This window comes from Hydra viridissima, unplaced genomic scaffold (genome assembly GCF_058129835.1).
Source record: "Hydra viridissima isolate aposymbiotic clone 2 unplaced genomic scaffold, HvirCarnegie_v1 scaffold_8, whole genome shotgun sequence".
NCBI lineage: Eukaryota > Metazoa > Cnidaria > Hydrozoa > Anthoathecata > Hydridae > Hydra > Hydra viridissima.
The window spans coordinates 17040022-17060336 of NW_028324307.1; the positions used below are offsets into that span (position 1 = coordinate 17040022).

At 30.6% G+C, this 20315-nt stretch overlaps 2 protein-coding genes and 1 pseudogene across 2 annotated transcripts; all 3 read right to left on the bottom strand.

The window, feature by feature from the left end:
• Positions 1-3153: 3153 nt before the first annotated feature.
• LOC149885404 (uncharacterized) lies at positions 3154-4552 on the bottom strand (annotated as a pseudogene).
• A 7186-nt stretch (positions 4553-11738) lies between these two features.
• Positions 11739-13954, bottom strand: LOC149885405 (uncharacterized). The gene has a single exon (XM_090096251.1). It carries the CDS (start codon positions 13011-13013, stop codon positions 12432-12434), a length of 582 nt encoding a protein of 193 aa, XP_089952377.1. The 5' UTR covers positions 13014-13954; the 3' UTR covers positions 11739-12431.
• A 1399-nt stretch (positions 13955-15353) lies between these two features.
• LOC149885406 (uncharacterized) lies at positions 15354-17598 on the bottom strand. Its single transcript, XM_090096109.1, has one exon. The coding sequence runs from the start codon at positions 17207-17209 to the stop codon at positions 15416-15418; it is 1794 nt and encodes a 597-aa protein (XP_089952235.1). The 5' UTR covers positions 17210-17598; the 3' UTR covers positions 15354-15415.
• Positions 17599-20315: the final 2717 nt, after the last annotated feature.

The window sequence follows — 20315 nt, forward strand, 5'->3', positions numbered from 1 at the left end:
GATTACAATTTGCAAAAGAACACGTCTTGGCAAGAAGAGTGGGATCAAGTTCTCTTTAGTGATGAAAAAAAGTTCAATCTAGATGGTCCTGATGGCCGTCATTACTAGCACAATCTTTGAAAAGACAAAGAAACTTGGATGAGTCATAACATTGGTGGTGGAAATGTTATGGTTTTGGGGGGCTTTTTCCTTTACTGGAAAACTTCTACTGGCATGGATTTCAACAAAAATGAATTAACAGGACTACATTGACTTATTAGAAATAAGTTTGCTTGAACATGGTGAGGAATTGATGGGTGAAAATTTCACTTTCCAACAAGATAATGCTACTATCCATAATTCAAAGCTTACGAAAGCTTGGTTTAGGGAAAAAAATATTCACGTAATGGAATGGCCCGCATGTAGTCCAGATCTTAACCCAATTGAAAATCTATGGGGAATACTTTCTAGAAAGGTTTATGAAAAATGGTAAGCAATTTGAATACACCTTGGATCTAAAAACTCGTACAGAGAAGCTTGGAATGAAATATCTATAGAAACTATCCGAAATCTTGTGAATAGTATGTCAAGTCGCATATTTGAAGTCATTAAAAATTCAGGAAGCAATACTAAAATATTTTTCCATTTGTAATAATTTAAACATACCAATTTATAAACTTTTTAGTTGTAGAAGAAGATGATAAGAAATAAAGCAGATTTATAAATTGTTTCACTGCGATTTTTGTTAAATTAGAACAAAAAATAAAGGTGAGGCTAATTCTGTTTTCTCCGCTGTAGTTAAAACTGAAAATAATTCAGTTCTTTTATCTCAAGCTCGATTACAAGTGCCTTTACAATCTTGATATTCAATAACAGGTGATTACTAAAAATCTGGACAAAACTAAAAACTAAATAACTTTTAATCTAGAAGACCTATTGTATTGTTTTAAAAAGAATAAAATAGCAAATTTATTCTAATTTTCATAAAAACGTTTATCTTAATTCAACAAGACATTGTCTTCTTATTGTGTCGAATCTTCTGCTAGTAGACTCTCCCAAGCGTTTTAACAGCTCTTTGTCGAATTTCTTAAACCAGTAAATTATTCTAGAGCGCAATTGATCCAAATTCTCTGCCTGCCAACCATTTTTGTAAACATATCCTTTGATACAAGACCAAAAATCCTCAATGCAACGACATTCACGCATATTTGGAGGGTTTTCACTTTTTGTTACAAACTTTAAACCATTTTCATTCAAAAACTTAACAGCTTTGTTTGAGTAATGGGCACTTGCTAGATCAGGCCAGAATATGTATTTGGTATTTTTTGGAAGCTGTTTGATGTGTGGTAATAGTTTTTTTAGTCAAATATTCATCAACATATATATGCTGGTTAATAGCTGTTCCAGAATGTACAATGTATGGAGTTGATAGGCCAAAAGGCGAAATGACCACGTAAACCAATAGTTTTTCTTCAAATTTCTTTTTTTCTTTGAATTTAACATTGTTTGGTGTTAATTCGATGTTACTTGAATAGAAATTATCATTGCTATTAATTTGGCTGTTCGAGAGAGTAAAGTAAGACTTGTCATCAAGAACCCAAATAAAATCTTTATAATTTATATAAAATTGATCTCACAAACGTCGGTTTTTTGCTCTCTAGCTCTCAGTTCGACTTGGAATCTTCATTTGTTTTCTTTTTTTTATTGATGTTTTGGTTTTCAATGTCTTAGAAATAAGTGACTGAGAATATTTGAAATTTTTTGAAGCTATACGCTGTGAAATGCCACATTTTTGGTCAAAAAGCTTGGTAAGTTGACTGATGGCGCGCTTAGTCTTTATTTTCGGCCTTCTACCACTACCAGTTTGCTTTTCAAATGGTTTATCTTCTTCTACACATTTAATAATTCCATATATAGTCGATCTTGATAAGTTTTCTGCTTCAAAATGAGAAACAGTGAATAATTTAAGTTGATCTGAATTTTCTTGATAAAACTGCTACACACGTTTTCTCTGGAGCTCTTCGTTTGACGTCATTTTTAATACTAAGTTTAAAATACTTATATAAAAGTTAATTTATATTTCAAAAGAAGATTAAATTTGCAACATTTTAAAAATTGTTTGAAAAAATAAGTATTAGTTGCATATAGAAATATGATGTAAGCAATTTTGTCCAGATTTTTAGTAATCACCCGTTAGCATGTAAATATGGACTAGTAACATCGAATAAAACATTAAACTTTTCAATGGATAAACCACAAAGGTATTTAAATGATGAAGGTTTATTATCTTTTATAGTATTATGATATGATACTTTAGTTGATAATGAAAATATTTTTTGTCACTTACGACTTTTTTTAGTAATTTATTTTCAGATATTTGGAGAAGTTTTACTTTTATTTGTAAGGTTTTATTTTCATTTTCTAGTCTCTTGATTTTTACATTAGCTTCTTCATATTGTTCTTTTAATGATTTATTGTTTTTTAATTAACTAGATAACATAGAATTTAGCTGCAATTTTGAAGGACGACGCTTAAGTTTAGGAACATATTTTAAAATTATTCTTTTAGTAGGAGATTTCCGACATGAAATCTCCTACTAAAAGAATAATTTCAAAAGTTTCTCCTACTAAAAGAACAATTTCAAAAATTTTTTTTACGAATAAAATTTTTGTTTATCAAAAGGAGCTATTCCAGACGATTTTTTTATAATTCAAATAAACATATATGATTTATATCATTGTATAGAGCTTGACTTGACTTAAAAAATGAGGGGTCATTCGGCCTTTGAAGTTAAGCGGATCTAAAGTTATTGAATTTTTTGTAGAGCAAAAAATGATGATTTTTTGACAAAAGGTATAGGGCTTAAGTATGGAAAAGTTGTATTGTTATGGCACCGATAAAGAGAGTATTTTTGGATCATATTGAATTTTGAATAACTTTTGAACCGTTTTTACATGTGGCTTGGTTTTTTTTTCATATTGATTCAACAACTATAAAAACAACAAAATACCAACAACAAAAAAAAAATTTAATTCTGCAGGGATTGCCCAGAATCGTCTATTTTACAGACTGAGGGTTTTTAATTATTTACTTAGTTTTGGTGTCATATTGACTTGAAATTTTCCATATTGATTTACCATCTATAAAAAAAAAAAATTGTCAAAATATTTTTATTTAATTCTGTCGAGATTGTCTAGAATCGTTCTTTTTTACATACTCATTGTCATCTAAAACACTTACTACGATCCCTGAATACCATACATCCTCTCCACCTTCATCTACCATTTTATGTTTAATTCTTTTTTCTAAAAACTTTGGAACCCTTCCCTTTGATGTGCCTTTTTTTTTTGTTTTTTTGTTTTTTCCAGTTTCCATTAATAATCTAGCGTCACCCTCTAACCTAACCTTTTGTATTAATATTTCTTGTCTTTGATTATTCTGTCTGATTACTTAACATTTTATTGCTATTGCTTGTTGTTCAGCAGCATTTTTTAAAAATTTAAAAATTGATAGCAGGTTTGTTTTTAATGCCTCTATACCAAATTTTTTGTAATTTTCACCTTTCCTCTTTTCTCCTAACTGTAACCACTTTTCTGGAAATTTTTGCTGAAGTACTGTTTTTCGAAACTTAATTTGTCTTTGCAACTTCATTATAATTTCATTTTCAGTACCTAGGGTTTGCTCCAAATCCTCTTTACACAAAATTAAACCACCATCCTTTCCAATTTCTGTTGTAAAAAACTCTTATTCGCTTACCTTTTGTTCGTTTATTTCCTTTTCTAAGTTGCGCTTGTCAATCTCATTGATTTTGTCTGCAATATATTTACTTTTTTTTCTCTGAACTTTCTGATAAATCCTTTTCTATTTTGCCTTGCTAGTAAAACTAGCCTTGCAATTTCTTTCTGGGATTTCCCATCTAGCCACTCAGGTGTTTTGTTATTGTTAAACATGATGACACTAGCTGCAGCTACTGCTGTCATGTTAGGTTTTATTTTTCACCTGCGGTCATAAGAAGCAAAGTCACGTTAAAACACAACGTTAGTACATGGGTAGTTTTGAGTTTCCTCAAGAATATCAACATCTGAATTAATAATATTTCCCTCCAGGCAATTGGTCTCTTAACTGACTCTGGATCATAACCGAACACGAACAACATAAGTTCAAGACATTCTTGTGTTAAGGCATCCAAAAGTGGGTCATAACAATTAGAAAAAAAACAGTCAAACACTTCATCTTTGGTGAGATATTTGACATCAAAAAAATGTAGAACCGCTTCACATTATTGATGCATCAGAAGAACAGCAAACAAAATAATTAAACATTTGCGACCAAACAGTATTCAAATAAAAAGTATGATCCTCCTCTTCAATAATACGAAAAAGAGGTCCTGATATCAGTTTATTAAAAATTCCTAGAGCTCTTGTTGAAGCATAAAAAATTATGTTGTCAATATTATGCCTAATTGATTCATGAAATTTGAACCATTAAGATTAAAAACAAATTCTTTAAGATGATCTTTGTGAAAATACGTTGCTCCACCAAGTAAAAATATAATGTTAAATCGATAATGCAGAAATGAAAAAAACTTGATTCTAACATTTAACTTTGAAATTATTTTTAAATTACCAATTAATTTTGAATTTCTAAAGTAATTTTTACAATATGAATAAAAGTATTCACTGTTTCCAATATTTGTACTATTTCCATAATTTGTTCAAAAAACAAAAACAACAAAGCAAACATGTGGGTTTAACAACTAAAATATAAAGAGGTTTTTTTATGTGTTTTAAATTCAGAACAATTAGAAAAAATGCCTTTAACTATGTGTTTTCTTCCCCATATTTTATACAAACCTGGACAAAAAAGGCACTCTTTTTGCAGACATATAACACACAAATATGAAGTCTAGCAGCCATAGAATCCCATATCCACTAGTCACATGATGTTGTTACTAAATTAGTTATTTGATGTAGCTATGAATCTTTAAAATGCATAAAAATAACAAAAAGCTGCTATAATTTGACCGTTTTTTCAAAGGCGAGAATTCTACTTTAAGAGCTATATCTTTGCAGAGATAAAAGATATCTTGCTTCTATCTTTTTTTAAATGCCAAGGCTTCATTCTTGATGCCTTTGAATTATTTATTGAAATTAATTAATTTTTGAAACTTCCATAGTCGATAATAAGGATAGAATAAAAACGTAAAGCATCCGTTGTCTCTTTTTAAAGAGGCTTTTAGTGCCATACCTTATACTTTAGGTCCCTGTACACAAACCTCAAGTGTTAGAGAGCTGATTTTTTGTCAGGTTATAGCCAACACATATATGTGAAAAATTTTAAATATTTTTTAAAAACTCCATAAACCAAAAATGAAAAAAAAAAAAAAAAAAAGCAAGATAGATTTACAACCGGGCTCCAAGTGCGATCAGTAGCGCAAAATGCTATAAAACTTTAAATGTGTTTTTCTCCTTTGGCTATTAAGATTAGATTTTAATTTTTACATCTGGTGATATCTGAGACCTTGCAGATTAATGCCCCATCGGTCGTTTTTTTGGTCCTCAAAGTTGAGGTTGGGACCATTTTTGGATAGGTGTGAATAGTTAACATTAGTAAATGAAAAAAAGTGATTAATTTTTCCAGTACAAAAAATGATTGAATTGAGAAGCAGCAATATATTTTGAATAGTTAAAACTTTTAGATAAAAATGTAACATCAATATGACCAGGACAAAATACTTTGATTAAGAAACAACAGTGTTTAAAATAAAATAGCTAATAATTATAGGTCGAAAAGAGTGATACCAATTTTTCCAGAATAAAAAAATACTTTAATTAAGAAGATTCTTCATTACAAGACTGGTTCGTTGGGTTGTAATCTTCATCTGCAGCATTATCGTCGCTATTAGCATTTAAACATCTTTTACAAATAAATTCGAATTGCAGATTACCAGGCTCTGCACATTTTACACAAACTGCATTTTGGCAGACTTTGCATTTAATCCATTTATCATAAATTTGTATTATATTTTGACTAACACGGCAACATACTTGTTTCGAGGAACATGGAGATGATCCCACTAAACGGAATGTGTTTTTTGTTTTCGATTTATATTTTTTAAAAACTTTATTTTTCGGCGGTATTTCCAGTTTTTCTTTTTTCGATTTATCGTTTCAAGGTGTTTTCTTTCTTTTCCTCTCCTCTATATCCTTTTTTTCTGGCGTGTCAGTAACAATTCGTGCTTTACCCTTACGGGAAGGTTTATTGTTTGTCTTTGGACCAGCTTTAGGTAATGGCATTATATCGAAAGGAGACACAGATTTCAGATTTGTACAATCAGATTTTGGCGGTGTTGAAAGAGTTGAGCTCTGAGACGACGTAGGTGGGTTATTATCTTCTGATGTTAGTGGTCTATCAGTCACGCTTGATGGCAAAAAGTCTTGGTGATGGCGAAAATATATCGGGATACAGTGGATAGAGGCCACAAACTTTGAAACCATTTATTATGTTGGATGGTGTAAACGCTTTTGTGTATGCCTTTCCAGATAGTTCTGCAATGTGATAAATAGTAACAGGCTTTACTGTGTTTTCTGATGATATCATAAAGTTGGTTACAGTGTTATTGTAATGTGTTTTAAATGGAGTAAAGACGGTTCTATCTAACGGCTGCATCTTATGTGTAGTACGCGGGTGAAATGTCACCAAATGAACGCCATTTTCTTTGGCTTTGCCAATAACATCAATAGAAATGTGACTCGCGTGATTGTCCATTAACAAAACTATCTGGTTATCCTTACTTGGATGAGCATGCGCTATGAAATGATCCAAAAATTCACTAATTGTCCTTTCGTTCGACCAACCAAAGGGATTTGCTCCCCCAATTGATCCTGGAGATCGAATTTTCTTATCGCGTTCACTGCGGCAATCATCGTTACATTGATGCTTCGCTCACTCGAAGTCATTGCTCCCACTTGTTTGACTCCTCTCTTCGCAATTACTTTTGGACAAGCCTACACAATTAAAACTCCTGTCTCATCTACATTATAAATCCTTGACGGATCGAAGTGGTGTCGTTGTAGAATGTCGGTGTATATATTAAAAAAATTCTTCACATTTTCCCGATTGAATGAAGTAGCCCGGCCCAAACTAGTCTTTTTCAGGTTTCCTTAATGATATAATTTCCTTAAATTTGTTTTTAAATGTACGCAGCCATTCATTGCTCGCTTCTTGATTTTTTTTTCCACTGTTCATGATATTTTTTATTGTTTATTTTGGGAAATTGAAAAGCTAGTTCTTTCAGCTTCATTGTTGCTAATCCGAAATGAAAATGACAAGCTTTTTGAACATACTAAAGCAGTAAACACTCTCCGCTATGAGTAAAAACTTTCCAATGTGCATATTTGTTTTATACATGTAATTTTCAGGTCCAGATTCCTTAAATTTTTTTGACTTGGCGGCAAAGCATCGATCTCGATATTCCATATTTTTTTGCTGCGCCTCTGACTGTATTTTTATTTGCAATTATTTCCTTCACAAAAAAACTACTTTTTTATTTTCATTCTAGATTTAGTTTGTCATGCCACGCAGATTTGATAGATATTGTTAACGCAATATTGAAGCAAACAAAATAATGTTTTTGTATAAACTAAGAAATATTTTGTCAAATAAATTATAAGATCGAATTAAAAAAAGAAAAATGCTAAAAAACTTACGTAAAAGGTTTGTAAAATCAATTTTTAATCACTACTTTGCAACGCTTCACACCAACACGACACTTCGGCTGTCAACTGACCTCAAGAGGTGTAGTGTTGCCAAATGCAAAAAATTAATATGCTCACATACAAAATTCTCAAAACATTTGAGTGTCCCTAGGTACATGGCGTCCCTAGGAAAACTAGTCTCCCCCACTTTTTATTAAAAAGGTTTCGTTTAATTGCGCAAATAAAATTTTAACAAATTCTTGCACCAGACAGGTTTGTTCCGCGCATGTACAAAACGCCAGTTTGTACATTAAAATTCGTTATTCAAAGTCGTTAAAACCGATACAAATAATTCCACATTAACTTGCAATAAATCCATATTATACAGTTGCAATAACAATAATGTTGTAATATTTTATCAACAAGCAATAATGTTGTAATATTTTAACAACAACCTTGTTACTGCTTATAAACACATTAAACGTATGTTAAAAAAAGAAATTGCGAGGTTAATTAGAAAAGCATCGGAATTATATTTGTTTAAGTGCATCTAAATTACATTTAAAAACACATTACATTTGTATAATTTTATTGCATTTTTAGTTGTCAATTTATTGAGCTATTTGTAGCAATTTTTATTGAAAACGCAATAATTTTGCAATATGTTGTAATAAAACGCAATATATGTTGATCAGTGTTGCTACTTGGGTTCACTTTTTCTGAACACAAAGAGACCTCTTACGTATTTAACACACTCACAAGAGTTAAAAAGAAAAAAAAATGCAATGCTCTGGAATTTCTTCTACGGTTATTGGTTCAGCTAAATAGTCATGATCATTTGCTATAGCAAATCTTGATTTGGTAATTACATGTTGTTCCTACACAATATCCAAAAAAGTATTTTTGTGCTTTCTGTTATATGATTAATCTGCTCAACTGTTGTTGTATTATCAATTGTTTTAATTTTATCAAAGAGATGAGTCACTTACCTGTCTTCAGAATACATATAGCTCGGCAAGTAAGCTTCAGCTGGAATAATCGAAGGTTTATATGGAAAGATTCCACACGATTTAAAGCCAGATTCAATATTGGCTTTTGTCATACTTTTATTCCAGGCCTTGGTTAAAAGTCCTGTGAAATTGGCTTTGTTTATAACAACCCCAAGGTGATTTAACATCATATCCTGGGCTGCTTTATTACATGAAACTTTGAATGGCTTAAATAGAGTTTGATCGCAAGGTAGAAGCCAATTGCTTGTTTGAGCAGGTAGTTCAACAATTTCAACTCGGTTTTGTATGGCCATATCTATTAAACGAAATTGTGGGAATCGTGGCCATCCAAAATTTAAACTTGTGGACGTTGTGGTCCAATGTTTTTCTAAAATGTAAGCTCAAACCATGGTTTTGCAATCCCTTGTTTAGTCCGACCAGATTCACTTGGGCCCCAGTTGGTTCCTTCAGGGGCATCTAGAACTTGAAAACTTTGAAGGGATTGTACTGTTTTTCTCCTTTGGAATCACATGAGGTGGTAAGGCTCTTCCGGCTCCATTCACACAAACAAATAAACTAATCATTTCTCGATTTCCACTGGTTCTCATATGTAAATATTTAGTACCTTTTGCAGCAACAACTTTGTGCGCCTTAAAGTCTAGCTGCAGCCCTGTCTCATCCATGTTCCATATTACTTCAGCCTGACAGTCTTTAATGACTTCTTTAAGTGCGGTAAAATAATTTGCCACCTTATCGGATTTATGCATTGATGACGAACTGATGCTGTTGATTCTGGTTGAGAGTTACTTTTTTGTAATGTCGGTTGTTTAGTAGTCTCCACCATTTAATAGATGGTTTTCCATTCTTAAAAGAATATCCATATTTTCTGGCAAGCTTGCCAGCATATTCCATGAATTGCTTTTTCCAAAACGAATGCCCATCCTAGCTCTTTTGTCTGCAAAATCAAGTAACTTGTTTTCAAGATCAAGTGGCATTAAACTTTTTCGTCATGGTTTTGCAGCAATCTCCGTTTTTCCATTTTCCTGCTCTGCAAATTTACTCAGGCTACTTTAAAAAATTTAGCAGCAGCTCTAACAGACAATTTAGGTGAAATAATAACACTCTTTATAGCTTCAAGTAACACTTCTTTGTATTTCAAATATTTAGAACGAGTTGCAAGACATTGTTTCTTATTATGAATTTTTTTTTTATTATCAGCCATTCTAAAATGAAAACTTTATATTATAAATTATTAAAATTTTCAATTAAAGATTATTTTTTAACATAATTTCATTTATAAGCAATAATCTACATAAAACAATATATTTAGCTATTAAGACTTGTTCATTTTTAAGTCATCATCCTCATATTTAAAAAATATTACATAATTATTTAACAAAATAAATGCATACATTTCAGATCGATAACTTTTAGGATATAAATGTAACATAAAGTACTTATAATAAAAGAATAAAATCTAATAATATAAATATCTTATAAGCATGAATTACTTTTAGACACTCGTTAACCTAATTTCGGCCTTGGCCGAAATAAGGTATAAAGCCTGGCCGGATTTGGGTCTTTCTACCATGTGCATTTAATTCAGAAATACAATCTTTAGAAATGACTCAGCATAATTATGAAGCTAAAAATGTCCTTTTAAGAAATATAGTAATATTTTAAAATAAATACCATTTCGTTAAGTAATAAATATTTAATGTTTATAAGCTTCAAACTGGATGCTTACATGATCTTTTAAATCTAAAGTAGTACTTTTTTGAGATAAGTATTTGTTATGATAGTGCTTCTATTATAAACACCCGTCAACTAAAATATTTTTTTTTTATTGGCTGAGTTCATACCAGTCTCAAAAAAGTCGCATTTACAAACATAAAACAGAAACCATGACAGAAATATTAAATTTAAAATGTGGCTGAAATTTGGTCACTGGCTTGGATTTGGTCACGTAACTCTAAGGGTTTAGTAAAAGGTTGTTGAAGCAGATTGCTTAGTATCGTTTTCGGCCGGTACTGAAGTTAAAAGTTTCCGTTAATTAGTTAAAAGTAAAGATAGCGGATAATGATGTAATTGACTTTTTCACGTTAAGAATATATTAAAAAGAAAAAAATATCATTTTACGAAAGAAAAGAAATTTTAAATAGAGAAAGACTGAAAGTGTTTAGTGTGTATTATTATAAAAGCTTATTTGCATTTAAAAAAAGATTTTTTATAGAATTTCAATTTTATTTTAGTTATATATTAAAAATAGACGAAAATCTGTTCTTTTCTGAACCTATGATTAAAAAATATATAGTTACTTTTAATTCTTATAATTCTTCTTTTGTTTGTTTTTTTTTTTGTTTTTTTGATTGTCATTTACCTTGTTCCCACCATTCATCTTCAAAAAGTTATATCCTTAACACATGGAAAATATTTTGTAAATCTATCCACTAGAATCTTGCGTCAAGAAAGTTCTCCATGAAATATATCAGTAAGTTAGTTTCCATCCTGTAAAAACTATTTTAAACCAGACAATATATCCGTTTAGCTAACGTATTCCTCAGATTTTTTTTATAATTCCTCAGAGTTTTACATTCATCGTAAAAGAAATTTCTATCAAAAGTATAATATTATTGTAATAACCTATCATTAAATGGCGTTTAAAATATTTTTTTTTTTTTCATTTTTTTATCATAATTGAAGGGCTCAGCGGAAAAGTTGTCTAAGCCACAATTACTTGTTAATGATTCTTTTATATATGTAGCATGCACTAATTTATGTCTTCGTCACCAGAATCATCTGTTAGACCCAAATCAGTTGCCTCCTCGTGACCTTTAAGAGCAAGATAATAGGGATGATGGACTGGTGGTATGAATTGTATTATCTCAAAAAGATCACTTAGCTTTTCTCTTGTGAGTTTTCTACCATTGGGGTACAAGGGCTCAAGTTCAACATTGATAGTGGTAGATGGCCGTCCACGATTTCGCTTTTTTACGTCCAGCAACATGAATGTGTCAGTTTCTAAATGTGTTTGCTTCATTTGAAATGAGCGTGGTGATTCTTTTTTCAATTTTATCCAGCATGTCTTTAGCCATAAAACTTTTTCGCCATTTGTTAATTTTTTTCTATTGGTTATCCCACTCTCCAATGATTTTGTACTGAGAAATTCATGGGTCTCCATTTTTCTTACAATAAATATTGGGGCCCTCTTCTTTGCATTTTTAACAAGGTCTATCCATCGATCTGGAACAAAAGTTTGGTCCTTCCTTTTTTTGGCTTTTTCAATCACAGCAAAGTCTCGGTCGCATGCCCTGGTACAAAAAATTTCTGTTCAATGGTTTTCGGGAATGGAGATTAGTGCAAAATATATTGTAACATAAGAGACATTTTTATATTACGATTTTGTCCACCGCAACTATTTCTATACAATGTTAAATGGGTCACAGTTTCTGGTATGTGTCGAAAAACATGCTCGAGGATACACGAACCTATCTCTTGAGTACCTCTGGATGCTTGTTCCTCACTCCATACATATAAAACCTGTCTTTAAGTTTTCATCGTGGATTCCAAGATTGTAAGTCCACATTTGTCTTTTATAGTAGGCTTTTCCTGTACTAAGCACTGGTGTCGGTAGAGTTTTTTGTAAGTCGAAAACTAATACCCTCTTGTTTGGATTTGTATGTGCATCTAGTGCATCTTCTTTCATTTTTTCTTTTACCTTTTCAGCCATCTCTTGATGAATAATAAGGTCCCTCCTAACAGTGTTCTATTCTTCACCCTCTGAAAGACACCTGGTTTTATTGTTAAATAGATCACATTTTTGACATGTATCTGATTGCGGATGGTGAAAATGTAAATTGAATTTTGTATTGAATATGCGTCGAAATACAAAAATTGAAAGTGGGGTGCGATCATTTTCATTGCAATTGCAAACATATTTCTCGTACATCGTTGACATTCGTAAAGTTGGAGGCAAATAGTTTCTGTACTGGTTATCTTTTCTGCTATAGTGAAATTGGTACGTTGGAAATAAGCAAATAAATCTTTGAAGATATTCTGTGTCTTCATCAATACTTTTATTTTGTGGAGCCGAATTACCTCTGCGATCTTCGATAGGTGTACCATCTGTTTTTTTCCTTGCTAAAGTATTTGTTATTGTCCCATCAGGAATCTGCAATGTGTCTTTGAAGTAAGTTTTGCAAATCTTTTTAACATTTCCACATTCATCAGTTAGTTTATAGGAAGGACTATTTGCCCTACGGGAGTTATTTGATGCAGTATACGTCCTGTGTTTTTCTTTTACATCAACAGAACCGATCACAAAGGCGTTTTTTAAATCCCAGTTCATAGTGTAAAAGTTAGAAAAAATTTGATTACGGCGAGCAACTGCACTCTAGATTGCAACCACAATCTTTGTTAATAAAAATCTTTGGTTCAACTACTTTGCCCTTTGATGTAACATATCCCTTCCCTGTTGACCTTTTCTGTTTCAAAATATTTTTTTTGTATAGTTCTGGATGGGCAACTCGCTTACGGCTATGTCTATGACTATGGGTTTCTCCTTGTACTTCCTGGGAAAAGCTTTCGTCCTCTCCTACTTCTCCAACAAGGTTAACATTTGAATCTGCAATGAAAATGTTAGGTAAAAATTATTTTCTAACAAGAAAAGAATTCCTAACAAAACAAACTAAATGGCCCTAGCTAGTCTAATGCTAGACCTAACACCAATGTAAACAATCAGTCAAAGGCCATATCAATAGGACTAAAAAATTCCTTTTATAAGCCTATTTAGTTTTAGACAAATTGTACATACCATTAACTCCTGTTAGTATAGATATAGGTCTTGCATTTTCTTCAACATATTGATCCCCAATACTTGAAACTGAAATAAAAAAGTGCATGTCAGTTTTGAAAAACTAGAAGAGGAAAACCTGCCTAAACAACAATGAGGCTAGAAACTATATTATTGTATGATAAACTCAATTAAAAGTATATCTTGATGCTGCATTAATTATATACATACCTTCGCTAACATCATCCTCTAAAGAAGTGTTGTTATCTGCACAGAGGTGTGCAGTTTGGTTAACTGGTTATCTTTAACCGACAAAATGATCGTAGTTAACCAAGTTAACTGCTTTAACCGCTATGTATGCAGTTAACCGGTTAAAGGTAAATGCGCACGGATAACTAAATGAAATACTTGTAATTTAAAAATAATAACGCATTTTTAACCCCGAATTCTTGTTTAGATTTATTCATTCTGAATTTATATCATGAAAGAAACCAAAAGAAAAACTGTTTTCCATCAATATGCAAACATAAAAAGCAAAACGAGAATTGTTAGGCACTTAAAGGAGAAATTGACATATTAGTTAATGTAACATGAGGACTTAGTGGGGACAAGAGAATTATCACTTGGTTATCTTGACTTGATCATTTGCATAAAAAGGGGACGTTTTTTAATTTAAAATGAAGTTTACACAATAATGAATAGAATTACTAATCAGATGTAATAATCAATGGCACAATCAGTAAATAAAAATCTCTTTAAAAAAAAAACCGATGATATAAAATTAGGATTTAGAATACGTTTTTAGTTACTGACACAAAATAATAACACTTCATCATGCTTTAAATTGACGAAAAAGTGAAGCTAAATTCTTGTAATATTTTTTATAACACGAACTTTAATTTATAAAATTAATATAAAGCGAACGCTAATTATACATGAATTATTAATTTTTTGGTATCCCCTTGATACATGTTTCTTTAAAAAAGGAAATTGTCTTTAAAACGTTAAATGCACACAACTAAATAAATTTATTGAGAATATCTGACCATTTGACTATTGCTATATGGCCTCTTTGTTTCAATAGTTTTTAATAAATGGTAATTTGCTACCATTTATAAAAAATTCCTTTTGTTACTCGAAATTTAATTCTCTTATATATTTTGACACAAATAAAGGACCTCTCTTCCCCGTTTTTTGCCTTGATGGTGGTGAGGAGAATAGTTATCTTTATTAAGATTAATCAAGTTTTTGATGAAGACCTTTGACCAGAATAATAAAAAGCAAAACAATGATTTACATATGTAAGAATTTCTTCTTTTTAATATATATAAGAATTTAACATATATAAGAATTTTTTCTTTCCTCAAAAGTGTTGCAAATGCAAACCAAGCTAACTAGTTAGTTAAACACCTTATAAATGTTAAGGTGGTCCACCCCAATTCAAATGAATTTCTTTAATATTGACTTTATATTTTTCAATTTAGTCTATTATGTTGTTTTTTACTAAAAAAGAGTATTAAAAAAAAAAAAAAAAAAATCTTACCATTTGCCTCATTTATTCAACATTTTCCCTGTTTTGGTGTGTTTTTTAAAAAAAACATTTCTCAGGAAGTAAATGACCCTTTTTAATGCCCTTTGGTATTTCAGCTACTAACATGTTTACTCAGGTACCCTAGCAGTTTTATCTATTTAACTGGAATATTTCAAAAGTTATAGGCATTGCCATAATGGTTCCTTGTTTTATCGTGAAGGTCTCACTGTTTGATGACAAAAACACAAACTTAAAAAAAAGCAAAAATAAATATTCTGCTACCAGTCCTCTTCCAATATATTTTAAACAAACTGGGAAAATTTCAAAGAAAAAGAATATGCCAATCAGGAGATATCTTTTTTTAACTTTATTTGATTCGCTAAAAAGCTAATGTGGAGAAAATCACAAAACAAAAATAAAATCTTATTTAAAAAGCTCCAGATTCATAAAATGATACAGGTTCTTCTTCTGCTTCTTTATCTAAGAACCCTTTTTTAATTCCTCTTAATTTTTGCCTTCTAACTTTGCATTTATTGGTGGATTTATAATTTCCTTTTGATATACGTAATGCATCATGTAATTTAGAAGCATCAATCATAAACCTCCCAGTGTTAACACCTAAAATTTTAAACACTTCTAAAACTCCTTGAAAACCATCATTAAACGAAATAATAGCTGAATTTAAAGATAGTTCTAAAGACCTTTTACTAACATATATATCTTTTGGGCATCTTTTCCATATAACACTATTCAAGCTTTCATTATTATTCTGTGTTTGACTATGAAGACACTTTTTTAGTAAATCTTGATTAGATAGATCTTTAAATATAGGAATTAAAACTTTGTGAATAGCTAATGGAAGGCTCAATTTCTTTTGATATTTAGATAAGTTAGTTAGTTTATCAGACTGCCACAAGCACCAGCTTGTTTTTGTCCTTGGGCAAAATTGATGACGGACGTTTTCATCCTCAATGTCAGAGTTATGAAAAAGCACAGCCCATACGGATTTCTGCATATTGTAGAGATTGTCAACATTTTGTCGTATGGCCATGCCATAATAGTTTTGAAACAAATTTATTGCTTTGTCTGTGAGGTTACCTTTGCCACTTAGACTAATTTGACCAAGTTTAATATCAATAAGTTTTTTCCCTTTTTGACTTTGGCGCAAGTTACGAAGACGAGTTCCCATTCGTTTTTGAACGTGACCAACACATTCTAGTTTCTCAATACTTATATTGCCATAGGGTTTTGAGAAAACAACATCAGTAAATGAAGAGGTATCACCATCCCCAATATATGAAGTGTACCTTAAATTATTCTTCATTATCGATCGAGAAAATAATATCACCGCCCCACATGATTCCATTGCTCCAGATGATTTTTCATGATTAGCATCACATACATGATTTAAACTCCAATGAAGATATCCAGGATTAAGGGTTTTTGTTTTCCAGTACAAACAACCTCTGCATTTTTTTGAAAGAACAATGGCATCTAAGCACTTTCCATTCTCTTTTGAAATTATGGTTACAATACCATTTAGTGATTGATGTCCACGCTTTTGCCAGGTACCATCAACAGATACCTGACAATTTATCGGTTCATTATGATCAACACAAAGATTCATTCTGGTCTGGAATGCAGCTCTAGTAGTACTTTGAATAGCAACAGTCTCATATGATTTGTATAATTTGTTAGTCAAATAGTTAAAGTTTTTTGGCGTCATAGGAGGTGGCATATTAATCAATGCTGCAAAAGTACGCAAAGATTCATAACCTTTGCCAAGTTCTCTAAAAGCTACAATGGCATTAAAATTTACAGCTGCAACAGGTTTTCCTGGAGAGTTTAAGATTTTTTTATAACTTTGAAGAGATGTATTATATTTTGATATATATTCACATGTATCACATGATAACTGTAACTCGTATGAGAACCCATTTTTGTTTTGAAAATTGTTTTTTAATAGCAGCTTTCCATCATTTGAACAACACTCTTTACATATACAATTATTAAACATTGTTTTTAAAACTTTAAAGTTTATTATAATATTGTAATTATCCTCATCAAGCTCATTTTCTACATCGTTAAAGTCAACATTTTGTTGCAACTTTTTTTCACTTGCACTTCCTTTTTTGTTTTCAAAACTATGTATGCTTTGATTCCTAATATGTTGGTTACCTCGAAATACTCTTTTTTTAACATATTTAGTAGATCTTGGCATTTTTGTGAAGAACTTACAATTTTTACTTCTATTTAAAATTAAACTTTAAATGTCTGTACTGCTGTTGTCACTTTATATATCACTTTACAGTAAATGCACATCGCGATAGGCTTTTAAAATATAGCCAAAGTCATCAAAAACTCATGTAAGACTAAACAGTTTTATTTTTGTTATGTATTTATTGATTCTTGAGATGCTAATTTTATAATACTCTTTGAAAAATGGTTGCTATGGGCGTTGTTAGGTAAATAAAATATATCTATCCTATTAAAGAGATCAATTAGACCTACTAATATACTAATTCAACTAAAAAAAGGGCTCTAATTATGTTCTACAATAACTGAAATTAAAAAAAATCACTTAAAAAAAAAAACTCAAAAAAAAGTAAAAAGTACGTTTTGAATTGGGGTGGACCACCTTAAGTAACTCGATATTTGACAAATGCGCAAAACTACAATATTCACTCCCCGTTTAAAAAGATCCCCTAAGTTACGTACAACAAATTATTAGGCATAAAATAGAGAAAATTTAAAAAAAATTGAACTAATTGCAAATATTTATATCATTTTAACTGACAAAAATTTACAATAAAAGGTAATCAAGTTTTTTTTACAAATCGTATAAATGCGTCAATTGTAAATCTTAAAGAAAAAATAAATAAATATATAATTATGATACCATAATTACAATAAAAAAACAAAAAACACCACATAAAAACTTAAAATCTATTTACCTATTTATAGTAACCTGTTTTAACAGTTAATATTAATATTTATCGAAAATGTAACTATAAATTGCATTTTTAGCATAATGTTGTCTTGGCTTTTAGTAAATAAATAAAAGCAGTAAGTTCCAATAATGAAACTACCTATTATTAATTTTTTACAATAGTCACCAACGTGAAGGTGTCTATTGTTAAAAATGAATATCAACACAAAACATCACAACAATAACACATAACAATAGAATATTTACACCCTTGATCCTAAAATCCAGCGAAAATAACAAACCAAATTAAAATATGAAAGGCAAAATTAGAAAACCAATTTAAACTTAACTATATTTATCTTTTTACTGAACATATAAATACATAAAAGTAAACTTGTTTTTATATTCAATATTAGTTATTAAAATACTTCAAATTTAGGACATTAAAACACCCTAGATTTAAAGATCAAGGTTGCATACTCTCTCATACACATTACGCTAAACATTAACAGATATTATTTTGTGTTTCTGGAATAATTCAAAAAGGCTACACAACACAACCTAGCTCTTGTCATTGAATAAGCCAATCTGACAGGAAACTGACAATATTTCAAAACAAAAGGTAAATTAGAACCTGATGGAGCCAATTGAATTCGAGGAACAAAAACCCGTTCACCACCAGAAACACCTGTCAAAACCTCTGCATCAAAATAATTATTTTAAAGAGCACAAACTTTCGTTTGAGAACCATTGCATAACCCAGCTTTGAGATCTAAATTTCTTTTCAAGTAGCATAATTACACAACCAATTTTCAATTTTAAACAATGAGGTGGCATACCTGAAGGAGTTAAGCTGTTCAAAAACTCAGCAGGAAAATTATTTCTTTCATTAAGGTCATCAGTATCAATTTGATCAGCACTTAAATAAATTTTGACCTCACCCGGCAGACATTTAAGCACTTCTTCATTGATTGATTCAATTTCATGAATCAACATTTGTTGGTGTTAAAAATAACACGTTTAGAATAATCATTTTGATCAGCATCTCTAAAAATCTATTCAACAATCTATTCAATTTCTCTAATAACTCGCTGTTTTGGTATTTCAATGCATCCTTTAAAAGGATCCTCCTCTATGACAGGTTTTGTTCCATTCCCAAGTTTTAGTATCAATTGGGAAAATTCACCTTCCCCATCTTGTACTCTCATATTTTCATTTAATGCAAACTTCTGCACCCATTGCCAATGCAAAGAACGTTTTATTTTAATTCTACTATTTCAACTGGTTGTCCTCTTTTCACAACACACAGAATTTGCCTAAAGTCACCACCAAAAATAATAATTTTTCCTCTGAACGGAGAGTTGTTGTTGCAAATATCTTTTAACAACCTATCAATTGCATTTAATTGTTTACATGTTCATGTAAGACATTATACTGCTCACTTCTTAGTTTGTTTTGGTTATTTCTGATGAAAGCAAGGCCTTCGATTTTAACATATGCATCAATAGCATATTGCTGAAACAGTTTTTTGTCATAAAAGAGTGAAGAAAAAAATTGTGTAACTGAAAGTTTATAATTGTAATACTGAGATAATGTAACATGATTTCTAACCAATGTAGCACGTTCAGGGTTGTGAACCAATTGATTATGCCAACCAGCATCACCCCTCGGAAAAAATAGAGGATAAACCATAGGATCTAAGTTGGCAGACATACTTGATATAGTTTTAAGAGGATGAACTCTTGGGTAAATAACAACTTCCCTGGAAGCAGGTAATACACCATATTCACCACCAAATACAACTGCAACTATGTGAAGGGAGATTATAGCGACTTATAGCGATTTTTGCAATTTATGCTGGATATTCATGATTCCAAAATATTTATAGCAAAATCATGTAGTAAACAGCGCTAAAGACAAAAAATCAAATTAAGGTAAAACAAATTGTATATATGGCAAAATAACTTGTATTGGCTTTTAGTGAATGATTAAAAGCAGTGATTTTTAATAAAATTACCTATTTACCATTTTTAATAATAGACACCAACATGAAGATAAGGCAAATGTCTATTAACTTAAAAGATAACAAAAAAATATCACAGCAACAACACACAACAATAGCACACACTATAAGTTAATATAATATGTATATAATATAACTTAAGTGAGGTAACATTCATATATAACAAAACATAAATAACAACATTACGCAAAATGTTATTATAATACATTATTATGTATTCTTAGAATAATTTTTAATAATGAAGGCTTGAAAACAGCAAGACCTAAAGCAGTCGCAGTTTGCAAACAAAAATTTTAAAAATGACGCGAGAAAATTTAAAAAGATTGAAAATAAACAAAATATATATTTCCAAACAATACTCTTTACATTCTTTTT

Coding starts and splice junctions, on each gene's coding strand:
- LOC149885406 (XM_090096109.1), bottom strand. CDS start 17,209: ATGCCAAGATCTACTAAATATGTTAAAAAAAGAGTATTTCGAGGTAAC.
- LOC149885405 (XM_090096251.1), bottom strand. CDS start 13,013: ATGAACTGGGATTTAAAAAACGCCTTTGTGATCGGTTCTGTTGATGTA.